Below are 18,793 nucleotides of genomic sequence, written 5' to 3'. Positions count from 1 at the left end.
GAAAAGGAACAAGATATGGCATCCTCATACTAAGAACAATTGGAGAGAGGATGATACAAAAGAACAAAAAAGTTTACATGGTGTTCATAGATAGGCTTTTGATCAGGTAAACTATGAGCGTCTAATTGAGATACTGAAAAAAGAATGACTTCCGGCACATGAAATATAATAATAGAAAATCTATATTGGAACCAGAAAGCAGCTGTCATTACAGAAAATGGAAACAGAAGAAGTAGACATCTTAAGAGGTGTAAGACAAGGATGCATCTTATCTCCAATTCTCTATTTGTACATGGAAAGGATGATCAGAGAAGCACACTTGCAAGAGATACAGAATGGCATTGAACAGCAAAAAGACCAAATCAATGATTATGGGAAAAGGAGAAATTGAGAAGATCAAATTTAAATCGGAGGATTCAGAATTAGAGCAAGTGCACAAATACAAATACTTGGGAAGTTAAATCTACAAAGATGGAAGATGTCTGGAGGAAATTAAATGCAGAATTGGACCAGCAAAAATGGCTTTCTTGGAGAATAAAGAACTTCTGAGAAGCAACATCAACATCACAATAAAGAAAAAGATCATTGAAACCTATATCTTTTCTGTTCTTACAGTACATATGGATCAGAGACGTGAACATTGGCAGAGGAAGCAAAAAGAAGAATAAATGCATTTGAGATATGGTGCTAGAGAAGAATGCTCAAGATCAGCTGGAGAAGATTTATGTCAAATGATAAGGCTCTGAAACTGGTAGGACAAGACAGGTATTTTATGAAGGAGATTGCAGAGAGAAAGTTTGAGTTTGCGGGGCACATTCTGAATGGGTCCAGTGGGAAGCTGATGACGAGGGTTTTGGAAGGGATGATTGAAGGGAAACGAGGAGTGGGAAGACAACGCATAATGTGGCTTGATGACATAAAGAGATGGAGCGGAGAAAGAAGATATGAACAACTCAAGAGAAAGTCTGTGAAGAGAAACAGTAGGAGGACCATGAAAGCCAACCTTCGGATCAAAGACGGCACAAATGATTGATTGATATTGATATTGGATGGAGGTCTTCTGTCATTGTGATAATATGCAATTTTGTCTTTTTTTTATTTCAGCCAACGCTGCCAGTAATATTGCCTCATCAGTTAATGCAGTATTGTAAGTTGGCAATCAGTTGCAAGGTTGGTAGTTAAATCCCCGAGCAGCTCCTGCCCCCATGTCAAAGACCTGTTGAGCAAGTCACTGAACCCCAAGTTATTGTCATTGTACGTATGCAAAAAATGTAAATCACTGCCAAATAATGTAGTAGTTGATACAAAAGTATCAGTAGTTTCAGGTAATGACCATGGTTATGGTTATACAATCAAATTTTATATCACTCCCTCCAGAATTAAAAATGGATCCGAACCTCCTCTGATCTCTGCTGGCAAGTGTCTACTTTAATTCATATGCTATGGATAGAAGTGTTTCAAGTGTTTCAGTGATAATGACTGTAAACCTCTCACTGCATCCTGTTGTTTACCCTGTTTAGCCAAAAGAATTAGTTTGTAGAAAGATCTGTAAGCCAAGCTGTTTTGCAATAAACAACTGTTCACTTAAATTGGGATCAAGTGAGAAGCTGTCTTTTTCCTTTCTTTCTTTTTTAAAGTCTGTATATCTGAGATTATTTTGAAACTTGGTTTATCTACAGGTCAAGTACACCTTGTGATCACAAATGCGGATAATAAACTAAATATTATGTCTAATTATGTAGTACTGTAGTTATAAGTTAAACAGTGGGATTCATTAGTGAGTATGTAAACACAGCACTGGCCTGAGGGTGCTCATAAAAGCGAGAGCAGAACACAAAAAGCTCATTATTCAGTCAAACCAGGAGTAAAAATGGACTAAATGATGGCAACAGAAGAAAGAATATGTTCCAATAAGTTTAATGATTGCAAAAAATATAAAGCGGTTACAGAAAACACCAAATCACCCAATTATTTAAGATAAAAACCATACTTTTGCTATTTAATTCAAGAAAAAAAGACATAAATTAATAATCTGATTTGGTTGATGAGGGCAACTTTAACTGTCCTTTTCACCATTTTGATCTCTTGTCATCAAGAGTAACATACAGTATGTGCATTGATGAATATTTATTTATTGACTTGTTTATTTGATAGGGACAGAGCACATTATGGAACATCAATATAAAATACAAGATGTAAACATGCCGGAGTTTGCAAAAAATGCTAATTTACATCCCTGGTCCCTAGGCAGGTTTAAATAACATGCAAATACAAATATACAAATACATAAGTAGAAAAAGACAAAATACATGACATCATGAGATACCTGATAACTATAAAGCCAGTTTTAAATCAACCTGTTTAACAGTCCTTTCAGAGTACTTTTGGGAGAGAAAACAATGGTACTGCCTGTAAATGAGCTCCAGAATGACTGAAATGAAATCTAAAGGACTTTATAGTTGATGATATTCTTCACATTTTCTATTAACTGTGTTTTAATGAAATTTTGATGTGACACACTAGGTCCTCCTAACACATTTTGTTAGGATCTAGTATGTCGGGTCTGTACATACAGACCCAAAATGTCTGTGGGGATCATCCTTTCTTGGTCAATGACAATTGGCCTTGTTTACAAATAATGCAAAATCGAAACATTTTGTTAGCTAGCCAGTTTAAATACAAGTCATATGCCAGGCATGAACTACTGCTATTTTCAAAAAACTTTAAGATTTGGGTTTAAAAAAAAAAAAAAAAAAAATTATAACAGACTGTCAAGACTGTCGGAGACGGACAGGAAACAGAGAGAAGGATAACACGCAACAAAGGTCTCAGTCTGGAATCAAAGCAGAGACATTGAAAATACATGGTAAGTGTCTCAGTCAGGCACCAGGATGCCCTGAATTATGCTGTACATATAATCTGGCAGTCTCATTGAGACTAAAATTTATTTTGCAAGAGAGACCAAAGTACAACAGAAGAAATAGGTAGAGATAAATCACAATAGCACATACATAAATATAAACATTATACTGATTTATTTAAAGATTTCTTCAAAGAACTCCAACTGAAATTAAAAGGCTTTTTTTAGTCTGCTACATCATACATATCTGCTCTGTAAATTCATCAGAATACCATTAGTTCTGTCTATGTAGATGGATAATTTGTTTCCATACAGCAAATCAAATCATTTCATTTTAAAACACACTTGCACAAAGCAGTAACATCAGCGTTCTATCATAAGCAAAGCAGACGGTTACACTGACTAACATCCAGACAGCATCCTCCAACACAACTCTAGAGCCGCAGACTCTGAACAACCCACATTAGCTTTCCTGCTAAAGTCTCCTTATCTAACTTACAAACACACACACACACACACACACACACACACATCTTGTCCTACATCTTAGTTTGTTGAATGAGCCACCAAACAAAGATTCACTTGGAAAAGTACACTGCTGACGTCAGATAGAAAAGCTGTTTAGCTGCAGCACATTAAACGGCATGTAAATGCACTTGTAAATATCACATTGGTCTGGTTAGATGCTTGTGTGGTGCTTACTCTTCAATACTCCTGCTAACAAAACACTGTCTGCCCATGGCTTGAAAGCTACAGCTCAAGTTTATTTATTTAAAAACTCCTGGATGGTACAGGCTTATTGACACATTTATTTAAGCTTATGTTGAAGTACCTGTTACTTCCATTGTAGACAAAGTACCTGCATCTTACTGCCACTTCCTTGACATGATTCACTCCATCAGAATCCCCTTAAAGGGGACATATGCATATTTACAGGCCTATATTTTTAATCTGGGGGTCTACTGGAATATCTTTGCATGATTTACAGTAAAAACAAACAAACAAACGTATTTATCTTATACAGGCCCTTTATGCAGCCCATCAGTTCAGCCCCTGCCTGAAACAGGTCGTTTTAGCTCCTGTCTCTTTAAGGCTGCCCCTCCAAAGAGCCCACTCTGTTCTGATTGAACAGCTCTCAGAAGCTGCCCCTCAGCATATTTTGGTAGGACGAGGGTTATGGAAGTAGTAACTTTAAGCCACACCACATTTCAAGTGATCATTTTAACCCAAACTACGATCTTTCCATAACCAAGTGGTTTTTGTGCCTAAAACTCAGTCCTTGACCACAGCGTTGTCACATCATAAAATATAAGTGTCTCTAAACAGTGATTTGACAAATGAATTTGTCCTGCCAACTACTGCTAATGGAGGCACCTGATTCGGAAACACTCTTAGGGGTCATTCTGGAGCACATGGTCAAATGACCTATGTGGTTGTCTAATTTTGAGGACTTGTTGGTTTTTGGGTACTCCACATGGTAGGCCTATGCCTGTACCTCTGATGTGTAGTTTAAGACATGCAAGTCGGCTCTGGCAGTATCTTGGCTGAGTTACAGTATGTAGCCTTGTACATGGACTCTGCCACACCCTGAAAGGAGAATTATAAGTCCAGCTTAAGGTAACTTGATCTAAAAAAAAAAGTGTTTAAATGCAGTAAACTGAATGCATTTAGCCATATTACGTGGAAGGTGGCAGTGGGCAGCTGTGGCATATTGATGTGGATTTGGTTCCCTCTAAAATGTTTGTTTCCTGTTTCGTCCCCTTCCTGTGAGGGTATAAAATGCTTGCTCCATCTCATGATATTGTATTTCATCCCATGTGTGTATTCATGTTTGCGCTTGTACAAATAGGAAGATTTGTCGTTGCAGTTCTTGGCAGCTGTGGAAGTCAGTCCTAAACAAAGCACGAAACACAAATGAGCAATTGGTCCAGTAACCTCAAGCAGGCATGTTGACTTTTCTGTTGCTGATGGTATGCTAAGTGCTGCTAACACAATGTCCATAGCAAAGTATTGTCTTACCTTGTTACTCACTTGTCTTATGTGGCTCAGGCAAAAGGACCAACATGGGATCTCATGTCTTTTGATACTTCCTGGTTCTACCATGTTTGAGGAGCATGGGGGGATCATGTATCTGTTTTTGACAAAGAGTGTTTTCCTTAAGCTGGTGTTCACATAGATGTTTGTCTCTGTAACTGCTTGGTAATTTGTGAACATGAACTTATAAAATGTAATATCTATTTTGCTCAGTTGTCTGTATATATGTATTTATGTAGTGAGCTCCCACACTGGTTGTTTGGTCCAGTCCCAATGAGTTACTGGGAGGGTATATAAGCTTTGGTTATGCAGGTGCCAGGGTTTGCTACACATGCTGTCACAATGCATTTTCTCACAAGAGAGGATGTTATCCTTGCTAACATGACTTAGCTAACATGCTACACTGTAGAAAGGTTCTCAAACAAAGAAAACCCATAAGCCTTCTTATTTTAATTAATTCTTTAACATGAAGGAAATGAGGAGCACTTCTAAAAAAAGGAAACGGTTCAAACACAAATGGTTGGTTTATAGCTGCTGTTTTATGGACATTGTTGCAGTAGGCCTGGGCTCCAACAGTAGCTGCAGCTACATGCTGTGACCACATTGTGAGGAGGTACAAACTTTGTCGTGGCTGGTTATGTCAGGCTGTGGTAGTTTGCCTGTATCAGTTTTGTGGGAGAACAGCAATTGAGTAAAGTCAGCAAATGTTTTATGTTCATTCTGTGTAAAGATACTGCAGTTAAGTTGATGAGGTTACTTTAGCATTAGCTGTATTAGCTACTCTGTTTGCCACTGTGCATTGAGTTTCATGTTGGCACATTAGTATTTTATGGGTAATGGGTAATTATATATACACAAGTGCATAATTTTGACTGCTAAGCTAACTAAGGGAGGCTATTGAGTTCCCTACACTGTGACTCCTGTATGTAACCCCATGAAGACCATGCCTGACTGCTGCCATGGCTGTGACTGTGACTATGACCATGGCTATGGCTGTAGTTACAAGCATTGTGATTATGGCTATGTCTACCCCTCTAGCTGTGTCTGTGGCTGTGATTTTGGCTATGACACTGGCTGTAGCTGTGACTTTTGAGTTGCTATACCTGTGGCTGACTATGACTAGCACTGTTGTGATTACCAAAGCTGTGACACAAGCTATCTGTGAACTCTTGTTGGTATATTGGCAATCAATCTGATCTACTTAATGGAGTTGGGTTCAAATGCTGGTGGGAGTGTCTGACTCTAACACTTTCTTGGCTGTTACTTCCTTATGTGCTGTATAGAGTAGCCAGCCATTCATAACCATATCCTATAGCCATAGCAGTTGCCATAGTCATATCATAGCCATGGCCAGGCATAAACAGCCACACTCCTGATGTGGTCACAGCAAGTGGCTTGTTGCTACTGTATGAACTTGGGCCTTCTTCAGTTGCTGACTGCACTGTCTACACTGCCCTTTTTAAAGTTCTTTTTTGTGTTCACTTTTTCAGGAATCCATGCTTTCATCTGCCTAAACTGAGGAAAGGTTGTTATGGCAGCACTTCTTTTTATTGGGTCTTCAAATGTTCCCTTGCTGAGGACCAGATGTGCTACATCACAAAGTTCATCACTGGGGCTTACTGAAGACCAAGGAAGGACAATGTGCTGATGTTAAACCTAACAGTCTGAAATGGCAGCGCAAGGTAAGTGCACTAAAACAGACTAGAACTGGTTCCATTTAACTTTGCCTATCAAGGAAGTTCATAACTGGTCAGCAAAGGTCTCTTCCAAACATGGCTTAGAAATGCAGCTTTCTTTTGTCCAAATTCGGAGGACGTAGATGTTGTATTCTTTGCGGGCCTCAATAGCCCACAACAGGGCGTGGTTTGGTCTTAATGAATGTATTCAAGTGGTCCTAATCAAATGTGAATTCAGTTAATATTGTTATTGTGACCACATACATACCAGGTATTTGTGTTCAGGTGGTCATAATTCACTGATTTGTAAATCCATTAAATGTACCATGAATGGACCAATGAAGAAATGACAAGCAATGATTAATTCTAGCTAAGCATAAACTCTGCTGTTTGTTTTTGGATTGGTGGCAGTTATTTTGATATATAAATGTGCTAAATTATTTTCCATGTCACAACTTGTATAGTGAACTATAGTATCATAGAGCTTACTTAACATACTCTACAGATATCTATATAGTACAGACACACACCAAGAAATATAGATGAATAACATACATAACTAAATATAAGTGTGTTCCTGTAATCAGTGTGACATTGTTTTTAGAGCTGCCAGAGCAGAAAGAACAAGACTCTTATGAGAGCATGTGCTTCCCCATTTTCGCATCCTGTGACTGCATTTGGATGGGAGAAGCGTGAAATGGGTTCAGGGTTGTTTACTATGGTGAGTGCAATGGAGGCTCTGTTGCAGAGATTGGTAGGGTAAAGTAGGAGGCCAGTTATTTTGGAGGCAGTGTGTGCAATTTGAAAAAAAAAAAGAAAAGTTCTCATTGGATATGGATAAGATGGTAAAGAAACATGAGGGAACGCTAAAGTAATATGGATTGAACTGTGGTTTTGCATAGCAGCAACATCAGTTGGTAAGCAACATAAGAGTGCTTTGAGTTTATGAAGTCGTTCCTGAATATCGGTGTTGTGTTCGTCAAAACTGAGGTCATTGTTGAGTATGATTCCAAACTCTACCTGCGGGATGTCTGGTAGCCAGGACGCATATGCCTTTGTTGCATGTCATAACACTTTCTCTCTACCCATCTTTCCTAATCATCTGTGCCGTAAACTGTCCAATAAAGGCAGTTGTATTTGCTTGTGTTTTCTGTACTTTTTATAGTATTTTTTTTCACTTTTTGTTTGTATTTCCTTAAAGGACCAGTGTGTAGAATTTAGTGGTATCTAGCAGTTAGGTTGCAGATTGCAACAAAATGAATAAACCTCCCCTCCCCCTCCCCTTTGAAGCATGAAGGAGAATCTATGGTGGCTGCGAAAAATGCGAAAGGCTCTTTCTAGAGCCAGTGTTTGGTTTGTCTGTACTGGGCTACTGTAGGAACATGGCGGTGCAACGTGGCAGCCTCTGTGGGAGAGGACCCACTCCCTATGTAGATATAAAGGGCTCATTCTAAGGTAACAAAAACATAACAATTCTTATTTTCAGGTGATTATACATTAATTAAAACATACTTATGAAATACACATTATCCTGTGTCATACTGTCACCTTCCTTGAAAGTCTAATGGAGAGTGTAAAGAGTGTAATTTCAGTCTTATCTTGCTAAAAATGACTGTCTTGAACAATACTGAGCATATGAATGGAAAGCAGTGAAAACTCACCATCAGAATTGATTGAATTCAAGCTGACCACAAGTCTTTGTGATGGCAGGGACAATCAGTTTTTTTTTTATCTTTCAAACCTATGGGAATGAGAATCTGATAGTTATAACATTTGTGGTAGAGTATCACATTAAGTGAACTTTTTCTGGTGTCTGTCCACCCTGACCACCTCTCAAGACTGTTTGTAGCGTTATATGAATTTCATATTTTCAACTTTCTGCTTTGCTACTAAGCACATACTATTTTAACCAAAAACCAATGCTGTCATTTTGTTTTAGAAAATACTTGAAACAAGGGGATTTGCACTGAAAATAGGTTGGAATATTCTTACTGCACTGACAGATAAAGAAAAGAAGACTTTAAGAACTTAATTACAGAGTAAAATGACTAAATAACAGTAAATGTTAGTTACTGTCCACCATTGCTTAGGTAGTTCAGACGGTAAACTCTATTCTGTTTATATTGGTGGCCATTTACTATTAGAAATGTAGTCTGTTATTAAATGACTGGTTTTAGGAAACGTTATACAAACCAGTGATTGAAAGGGGTTTTTAAAAACATTTATAATACAGTTAAACTGGGGAATAAAGTATTAATTTTTTGCATTGACTGACTCTTTATACAAACATAAAGGTCACACTCCAAAAACACTTTGATTTCGTTAAATTTTTTTTTTATTTTTGTCTTGCTGCTATGTACTTCTGCATTCATGAAAGTATTTGTGGGCAGGTCAGGTGCAGACCACCAAGACCACCATCAGGACGAAAGACAAAATACATGCATGAGATGTCATTTCTCTGTTAAGTTGTCTCTGCATGGGGAGAAGAATTCTCTAAGCATCTTGTGGTAAAATTTTAAAAGTGCATGCCCACTTGTTTGACCTCATCAGCCTCTTAAAATGTGCTCACTGTTGACAACGTGAACATATTTATTGCCAGAAACATCAGACAGTGCAGGATCCTTTCTTACCTTTAGTGTTATTGCCACAAAAATAATCATAATGTTATAGCTTTGTCATTACTCTTGAATAATGCAAGGCTTCACTTGTGCACCTTTGGCGATCTAAGATGTGAAATAAAAAATCTCTTGGGAACCAGACTCATTAAAGAACTACACCAGAGATGGGTCCATAACCTACTGACTGTAACTTAAAAAATACAGAAGTGAAAATGATTTATCCTGGCAAACATCTTCTCAAAATCAAAGGATACTGAAAGAAAAAGTGTTGACTTTTAATCCAGATGAATTTGACAATCAAATGATGATTAACTAAAAACCAAAATCACTGACTTATTCTGACACTTGCAGTGGCAGCCAAAAGTTGTATGAGTGGCATTTTCCAATAGGATTGGGTTTCAGACGAAGAAGATGAAGAAGAACTGCCATGTGTGAGCTATTATAAATTAAAACATGTCAGAAGTTCCCACAGAGCCCTGCTTCTACACTAATTCTAATAAGAAAGAGGCAAGGTGAATCTCAATGAGACGAAGAATTAACCGGGGACCCAAATTTTTAAGAATGCACTGGAACAGAATGAAAATCAATCACGGGAATGTAGATGACACACATGCATCGTCCCTTACAACTATATTTTAATGTGATTTTTAAAAGTAAATTCTGTATGTGCACGATTTCATAAACTGTCTTTGGGATATTGATGACAACTTGATGATTTCAATGTTTTTGAGTGTGTAGTATTTTCAAGTGTAATGTTCTTGTAAGTGAGAGTTTGGCTAGAAAGTAGACCCCTATCCCACCTGATCCCCCAATCTTTACAAAAAAATATATTTTTTATTATTTAAATACTGAGATTAGTTTGTTGCTAATGTGACCAGATGTAATCAGAAAAACTTACAATACCATAACAACATTGACAAAAACATAATATTTCAAAGGTATTTCTCCATTAACTTCCTTTTCAGAAATGTGTTGCTTTTAAAATTCCCCAAATATAATATTAAACAAATTAAAAATTACTGTTAATATTGTAGATGTCTACAGGCTGCGTTTCAAGAACAAGACAGAAGAATAGCAGAATTTATTGTACCACCTTAACCGTATCCAGAGCGAAGGACCACTGGAAGATTTAGTCTTTAAACCAATAAAAGCAATTTCCAAAGATAATTGAGAACATGTTTCAATGCATATGCATGAAAAAAGGATTTTCCATAGGACCAACTCACATGCTCACGTAATTGATTGAGGGGATGACCCGTTATATTAAATGTTATTTGAGAACCATCAAAACGCGCAAAATTGCAAATTGCCCAGCTTGTATCTGAATTAATACCTCATTCATCATCATTATGAGTTGATAAGTTAATTTAACCATTTCATTCTGTCTTAATGAGCTATAGTTGAATTAATGTCATGTAATATATGAAAGTAACATTTGAACAGAGGCAATGATTTGAGACAAACAGAGCAGAAACTACTTTAGAAGCATAATGGTGGCATAAATCTCATCAAGCTGCAGTTCATGTTGCTCGTTTTCTTTACATTTTGGGAAAATAATCCAGCTATATTATTTTTTTAGTGAGTACAGGCAGCGTTTGATGATGTTTGATTGACTTAGTGGATGTTTTGATGGAACAGCTGGTATATCAGCTGTAAATACTGCATTAGATCCAAATGTGAGGACAATATGTGTTAATAAGCAGGCTGGGTTATAATGGAGGATAATATTACACGCGTGGAATTAAGTTTATGCTTTCAAAGTAACAATAGGGACAAAATAACTGCATGTACGTGTTTTATTTTATAGTCAGTTGGCTCACTGAAGACCCTACTGAGCTGCCAGTCCTTCATCTGGCGTTGAGTGACTGCATTTGACCATAGGGGTCTGCGCTGTCTTCTGGTTCCACCTTAAATGCGTTTTGGCCCCGCTTGCTCCCTGTAGTTTAGGTTTTTTGTCCTCCCGCAGCAGCTGTCACCCTGCATTACTCGCAGTCAGCTAAATGAAACATTATTCTAAACATATGCATCGTAATCAGTCCGGTCACACTTACAAGAACACGCGTTAATAAGGCAATCAATCACTCTGGAACAAGCAAGTTGTTCTGTAACAGCTCATAAACAGTGTGTAATGAAGAATTGGAGGTTAGCATGACACGGCGCTGATCAGATAATCAATGTCAAAGATGCGATGAATGTCAGTAAATGCAGTTTTCATGTCGTTTCTATAAAATCCTCAATTTACAACAAGCAGTTCAATTACCCTGAAAATACAGTCAATTAAATAGGGGTGATTGGACAGTAGGGGCAGGATCATCGATCTTTGCATTTCTATCTCGCTGGTGGACATTTAATTTGGTTTTTCTATTAGCACCGAAATAAAGAAAATATAAAATATATTAAACAACCCAAAGATTTATTTTCTTGTCAGAAACCATTCGGCTAAGGTGACAGACAGTCCTCTGCATTATGATGAATTCTTTTTTCAGTCTTGCACATTGGATACAAAACTAATCGTGTTATTGTGGGCAGTGTTTTTCTGGCCTCTGTCTTTTCCTTTTTACACCTCCATCTATCTCAATGCCTTTGTTGTATGGGTTGCAGCCCTCGCTTTAGTAAAGAGCAAGGAAACATGGTGATATATCACGCCCATATTTGCTGCCCTAATCCTATTTCTTTAATGGGGACGTTCAAAAAAGCAACTTATCTTAAAGTCTCTTGGGGCATTCTGGTGTAGGCTATATTTTAACCAAGTGCAATTAACGACAGTATCAGCTTGTATCATTTAGAGGTAATGTAAAAATAATGGTAAATTATAGGGCCGGAATGACCCGTGATGGCATGCTTCATATTCCCTATAGCTTTCCCACCTATTTATTAATTAATGTTACACAGTGTTTTCTATAGAGATGGTGCCACAGCACATAAATAAGCCGAGGATGTCTTTATTTTAGGATTTTTCTTTTATATAAATATAGCTATATATATATGTGTGTGTGTGTCGAGCTTGTTAGTCTGTAACATGTGATATAAAATCAAATCCATTTTTTGAAGTCAACCTAGATTTGGATTATTTTGCTGCAATGTCATATAATGTGAAGAGATGGAAATGTGTAAAGATTTTTTTTTTATTTATTTTCCAAGAACAAACACGATCAATAAATAACATGATTTACATTTCATATTGCACTTTTTTTTTCAAGTTAAAATATTTAAATTCATACAGTCATTGATATTTTAAACACAGAGATATAGAGTTATAACAGAGGCCCTATAGGGACAAAGGCCAATACTATTTTCATTTCATTTCATTTCAGTGCTTGTTTATCAGCCCTTTTAAAAGCCTCTTTTTGAGTGGACCGTAACGAAAATGTTCTCCATCTCAAATAATCCACCCTCTAAAAATTTCGCACGAAATACAGATCATGAATTTGGACTAATTGGTGAGTTTACAGGTCAATTTGTAGGCGGGTTTTTTTTGTGATGGGCCTATTTGGCGTGTACATCCAGTGTTTTAACATTAAAAACATTCAGCAAGTCACACAAAAAAATAAATAAAAAAAACAAACAAAAAATGTGTTTCAAAAATAGCCTACCATCCACATTTCATGAAGCATTTTTTTTTCCAGGGCGATCAATAATTCAGTTTCCAACCATCAGTAGGACTATCCATGATATTTGCAAAATATTTCACGATTTACAATTCACATGTTTTATAATTAACATAGCTAATGGTGATGTCCCAACAGGAACGAATAAAATAGCACATAGCCATTTTTACAGGCGCAGACAGATTGTAAAACCAGGCTAATTTGTCTGAATTTTCGCCTTGCTCAGTCCCGTCACTGTGTGTACTGAGTGAGGAGGTCCTACAGGGACTACATACCTATGAAAATACTGGGTTTGATATAATGAGGTTCTGCAATGTAAATAAAAGGGAGATCACTGCATGTATCGAGGTATTTTCCCATTATGAACAAACACGTGTGAGGGGTTCTTTGTAGGCTTGTATGTAATATTTTTAAACCCTCCACGTGTCAAATAGTAGCCATGTACAGTGCATTTCTGTGTACCAGGACTGTCGCTTTGTTTCAGGTCTTTTGTATGTCTAATGACTTCCCTCCGCGGGTTGTTAGCACTTGACAGCGGGTCTCAAAACGAGGAACTTTCTTACAGTCGTGTATTCAAAGGAGCTCCATCTAGGTACATGATTGGCAATTTTTGTCATGATCCTCTCATTATTAACATAAAAATTGACACGAAAGACGCGGTGCAAAAATGATATGCACCTTCCAGCTGATTAGGCATATCCCCACAGAGCTGAGGCTGGGTGTTAGAGAAGCTGTTGCTGCCAAAATCTCAGTCTATTAGGCCTTAGTGAAGAAAGATATGCTGCTGGGATGAAAAGCAGGACCTTAGATAGCATAATTACATCAGGTTTGTGTCTTAAAACCTAAGCAGTCAGGATAGCCAGGCTGGGTCTGTCGTGTTGAATATAGGACATTTGAGCCGCATAAATGTGGAATTAGACTCAATCTCAGTTCCATAGTTTAATTTGGGGACAAGTAGAAACACATAAGTTTATTTAAAATGGCACAGTGAGTGAGGCATGGGGACAGAATGAATACTCTATTTTTTTTTTCTCCAAATATGTAAGTTAATCCAGCACAGCCCATAAAAACACAAGGGCACACGCCTTTTAGAAAAGGCTTTTTTATGAGTTGCAAAATTTTCGGTGCTCAGCTATTCATGTCGTTTTCGTTATAAAGAGCCTTTTTGGGTTTAAGTCAGACTTTTATAAATTAATCTTAGTGTGTGTTTGTGTGTGTCTTTACAATGCTGTGTAATAAACAAATGCTTTACCCCGGTGTGATATTTAAAGTAGGCCTATCCCCTAAAGTAGAGCAAAATATGAAACGGTCGTGTAGGCTGCATGATGAGTTATCTGTTAAGCGAAGTTTCTTCTCGTTGGTCTGGTGACGGGACTGAGGTCTTACTGAGAACAGCAGCAGAATACGGCAAAAATCCACTCTCGGATCTTTGCCCCGAAGCTGTGCAGGTAAAGTCAGCGCTGGTGCTCCTGGAGCCCAGCGCGCTGGCCGCCTGGCTGCTGTGGCAGCTGAGACACGAACAAGGCCCGGCGGCTGACGGGGCGCTTACCGCAGCCGCCGCTGCCGCGGCCGCTGCCGCCGCTGATGCCGCTGCAGAGCTATTCAGGCCTGCGGGTGACTGGTAGAGTCCCGGGTGCCTGAAGCTGCACAGGAGCTCTGGCCGTGAGTAGGGGTGGGAAAGTGCGCGGAAGGTGTCGAGGGGCCGGATGGAAGTGGCGAAAGGTGACGAGGCGGCACCGGTGGCGGCGGCGGCTGCTGCTGCTGCTGTGACACCGACGTGCGGGTAGTAATGTAGAGGCATGTGCGAGTGGAAAGGGTAAGGTAGACTTCCTGTAGCTGCCGCATGCGTCATCATGTAAGTGTAGAAGCTGGGGTCTGCTGGATGGGGCCAGGACATCGCCAAACGCTGCCTTTTATCCTTCATCCGCCTGTTCTGGAACCACACCTGCACACAAAGCCAAAACAAGGCCCATATTGAAGCTGCCATGTTGTTCCCAAGCTCTAAATTTAGACCTCTGAAGAGATTCAGCGTCTGCTTACAGACACTGATCTCTACATTCATGATAAATCGCGAAAAAAATGTTATATGTTGCAGGAGTTAAAAATATAACAATCAACTTTTAAAGACCTGAAAATATATTTTGCTCTTTTCAATATTTTATTTTTAATAAATAGCATACAGGCTGTGAATTAATTGTAGCCTACACATAACAGTTGTATTGATTAGCATCCAGTGGAGTGACAAATAAAAAAAACGTTATTTAATGTATAAATCAAAATATCACACTGCAACATTTCATCAGCAGAAATAACTGTTACGCGGCCTGTATTTAATACCAACATTATTGCTTTCTCTGCACAGACACAAACACACTATACATGCACACTGGACATAAGAATAATGAAGATTAATCTGTACCTTAATTGTAGTTTCGGGCAGATTTAGCGCTGCGGCTAATTCACATCTTCTCGGTCTCGAAACGTAATTTTCCCGGTAAAATTCTTTCTCCAGTCTTCCGATCTGTTCTCGGGTGAAAGCTGTCCGATACCTTCTGACCTGGTCGGAATTTGAATTGTTTGATCCTCCCGCTGAATTACCGTTCATACCCGGGATAGAATTTGAGCTCGACCCAGAATTACTGTCAGAAAAACCTAAATAAAAATAAAAAACAAATAGTTATTAATATTGATAATACCGAAATAATATACTCGTATGTCGGCCTACAGTAGGCCTATATTTGACAGCCTAATATTAAAAATAATAAAACTAAAGCGTTAATTTAAAATTTGTGTCAAAAAGCAAATGCAAAAGTTTTGTCAATATATATATATATATTATTAATATTACATTTGTCCATTGTATAATAATAAAAAAATAGAAGTAAAGTTATGATGATGATGATAATAATAATGATAATAATAATAATAATGATAATAATAATAATAGAGGAAGAATACTCGCTATATTAACATCAACATACTGTATAATTGCACAAATATAAACAAGACCAAAATATCACTGAGTGAAATAAAATCTTACCTTTGTTGTTTTCCTTGTGTTGGCTCGGGGAGCGATGCGAAGGGCATCCCACCTCCACATCACTGTTAATATCTGATTCTTGTGAAACTTCGGAGTAAATGCTCATTTTCTTCCTGCTTTCTGTCGACGAAATCTCCGCCGAAGAGCTGTTTTCACTGTTGTGGTGTGTACCGAAAAGACTGTCAATTTCAAATTTGCCTTTCGTCGGGATGTCCCCAAGATTTCCATGGAGAGAAGCCGAAGTGATTCTCGGGCTTAGCCGTCCGCTGTGCTGAGAGTTTTCCAGGGCCTCCAGCACTGAATTTCCCGGCGTCTCTGAAAGCCTTTTCCCTGCGACGGGACTGTGCAGACCTCTCTCCATCAATATCATCTCTTTTCTTATCCTCTCCATCATTAAGCCGCGCAAGACGAGGAGGAAGAGAAAAAAAAAAAAAAAAAAGGAAAAAAAAAAACACAACACTTGTCCAGGGGGCTGGCGCACCAGTGAGTTGTACCGGAGCTAAATCCACATGCAACTCAGCAACTGTCTCTTGAATATCTGTCTCTAAACCTTTTTATAAGCAAGACGCGAAAAAATGAAAGAATCTGAATGCAATCGACGAGCGACTGCTCAAAATGTGCCGTGCATCCCTCCCCACAGCGGCAAAAAATGTCATTCATCAAAAGTGGTAGCTGTTCGTTGTTAAAATGCTCGGCTGACGTTGCTCCAATGATCATTTATTGTAACAGGTTTATAAGCAAATAAATAGGAGAGGGCTGTCACTTGATGATGGAGGCGGCCTTCGGTCAGACGAATAATATCCAAGTGGAGAGGAAGAGAGGAGCGAGATGCTTGTCCCTGGGTTGATCTCTGAGTCTGTTTTAGATTGCTCTTGGGTTTGGCCTCTTGGGTGAAATTGGCAGTCTGATTAATAAAATGAGCGGTGCAACATTTCCCTCTTCATTTAGGAATATTATTATGCTTTGATTCTCTATTGTTTCCCTCCTCTCTGTTCGCCCTCCTCCCCCCTCTGTAATCCTTGTTCTTTTATTTATTCTCCTTATTTCTTTCTCTCTTTTTTTGTCTATTTCTGTGCTTTAATCAGATTAAGGTGCAAGTTTGTGATAAAAGGTGAGCTGTAGTGTTTTTCAGTTTGTGAGACCTTTTTTTTTTTTTAGCAAGTTTTTTGTTCCTTTTTTCTTGGATGTTGATCCACTCAGTTCTTTATTCGTTTAAGACACATTTTGATGTGGTGATAATGGGTGCATTATTACACATTTACTGACAACAGTACATACTTATATATTAATTAAGGCATGCAGAAGTAGGCTTCTTGCATGTTAAAGGACGTTTCTTTTAAAACGTGACAGTCATCTAATTGTTACTGTTGGAGTTAATATAGCCTATAATTTCTGTTTCTTTACATTGTCCTTGACTTTATGAATGATTTTTCTATTGGATTTAAACGAATTACACAGATTTAAGATCGTATACTTGAATATTTTATGTTCTAACAGCATCATTAGTTTAAAAGGTCACTACAAAGTCTCCAATCCCTGTGTTGAACCTCCTATTTTTTAGTATTAATAGGAAAATAACTGGCACATGTCTGCATCATATTAACTCTAACGGAGACTGGATGTGTGAAGACATAACACCCATGCATGGACTCCTGGTTTCCTCGATGTGAAATGACTGTAAAGGGACCATCAGATTATCTTCTGTGCGTTCTCTGGCGCCTCCTGCAGGTTTTAATATTAATTGCTGTCATTGATAACAGGCGTTGAATGAGTTGTTGTGTAGCTGGTGTCCTGACTTGTGACTGTCTTGAGCACTCTGGGAACATTTCCAGGCAATGTTATATGTGTATATGGCAATAAAAAGGTAAGATAAATAGGTAGTAGTAAGAATAGTAAGTAAGAAATGGGTAATAGTAATACATGTTTTATAGGCGAAAGCCAGTATAGAGGAAATTGGAGTTGCTGTAAGGGCCACTTTCAATGAAAGAGCCTCATTCCTAATCTGACACTTTCTCTACTTTTTAATGCTTGTAAATAATATAACAGGATTCAAAACAGAACATAAATGAGCCTCCTGTCCCATCCTGTGATCACAGAGTATGACCCTGAATATTGACACAAAGGACTTCAGAGTCCATATAGAAGAATCCATTGAAGCCTAATTGCAGCCAATTTCAGCCCCCTAAATAATTTTTTTTTTTTTTTTTAAAGCAGTGTTCATGTAAACCAATGTTTGATTTTCGTTTAAAAGAAAAATGTCTTACAACTTGCAGGATAAGACCAATTATTACATTTTCACTTACCTTAGTTTAAGTTGTAATACACCCATCACTTTCTTGGTGAACACAGTGTTTTGTTTTAATAATAATAAAAAAATGCACTCAAGTAAAACACCAGTATGCATTCTTCTCTAAGAGCTCTAGGAATTTACATTTAATATAATTAGGTCATTTGCATACATGTACTGGATTAATTGTGCAGCTGACGAATCTTTCTATGAAAAGACTTTTAAGCTATGAAATATTTTTACACTGCAGTTTGTCTAAACCTTTACTAGTTGTTCCTTAGTTAGTTACAGTTAATATTTTTGAGTAATAGACCAAATGTCACATTTCTGCTCAGCTCCTCTTCGCCAACTGTAGAAAAAAACACTGAAACAGTAAATCTTTACTTAAGTGATTTGTTTAAGTCTTTGATTGGTTGAAATGTCTCACTGTAAACGTCAAATGATATTGTTCATATATCACTCATATGTCATCTCACCATTATTAGAGTCTCTATCTTTTCTGTTTGAATATCACATCTAAAAATAAACATGAGTTTCTGAACTTGAAGCTTATATATATTCACTTTTCAACTTTGTGATTTCTTAGTTCAAAAACTGAAAATGTTGCACCTCACAGTGAGAACAAGGTGTTTTGTGTCCATAATTTGTCACACCTCACTGTTCCCAGGGG

General features: G+C 37.9%; 2 protein-coding genes across 2 annotated transcripts in view; one reads left to right on the top strand and one right to left on the bottom strand.

The window, feature by feature from the left end:
- Positions 1-5,220: 5,220 nt before the first annotated feature.
- Positions 5,221-18,793, top strand: part of hoxd3a (homeobox D3a) — a 66,770-nt gene continuing 53,197 nt past the window's right edge. Inside the window, exons 1-2 of the mRNA XM_044365426.1 lie at positions 5,221-5,413; positions 6,385-6,576. The gene's annotated coding sequence lies outside the window, so the exon portion shown is untranslated. The remainder of the gene's footprint in view (positions 5,414-6,384; positions 6,577-18,793) is intronic.
- evx2 (even-skipped homeobox 2) lies at positions 12,125-17,101 on the bottom strand. Its single transcript, XM_044365431.1, has 3 exons — positions 15,837-17,101; positions 15,216-15,448; positions 12,125-14,741 (listed from the first exon to the last, which is right to left on the bottom strand). The coding sequence occupies exons 1-3, from the start codon at positions 16,228-16,230 to the stop codon at positions 14,127-14,129; spliced, it is 1,242 nt and encodes a 413-aa protein (XP_044221366.1). The 5' UTR covers positions 16,231-17,101; the 3' UTR covers positions 12,125-14,126.

Source organism: Thunnus albacares, chromosome 11 (assembly GCF_914725855.1).
Source record: "Thunnus albacares chromosome 11, fThuAlb1.1, whole genome shotgun sequence".
Taxonomy (NCBI): Eukaryota; Metazoa; Chordata; class Actinopteri; order Scombriformes; family Scombridae; genus Thunnus; species Thunnus albacares.
This window is presented reverse-complemented; position numbering and strand designations above follow the sequence as displayed.

Bases quoted from the DNA above. Each gene is read 5' to 3' on its own strand.
- evx2 (XM_044365431.1), bottom strand. From the start codon at position 16,230: ATGATGGAGAGGATAAGAAAAGAGATGATATTGATGGAGAGAGGTCTG. The intron at 15,449-15,836 runs GTAAGATTTTAT...ATTTTTATTTAG, and splicing joins ACACAAGGAAAACAACAAAG to GTTTTTCTGACAGTAATTCT. The intron at 14,742-15,215 runs GTACAGATTAAT...CTTTGTGTGCAG, and splicing joins TGCCCGAAACTACAATTAAG to GTGTGGTTCCAGAACAGGCG.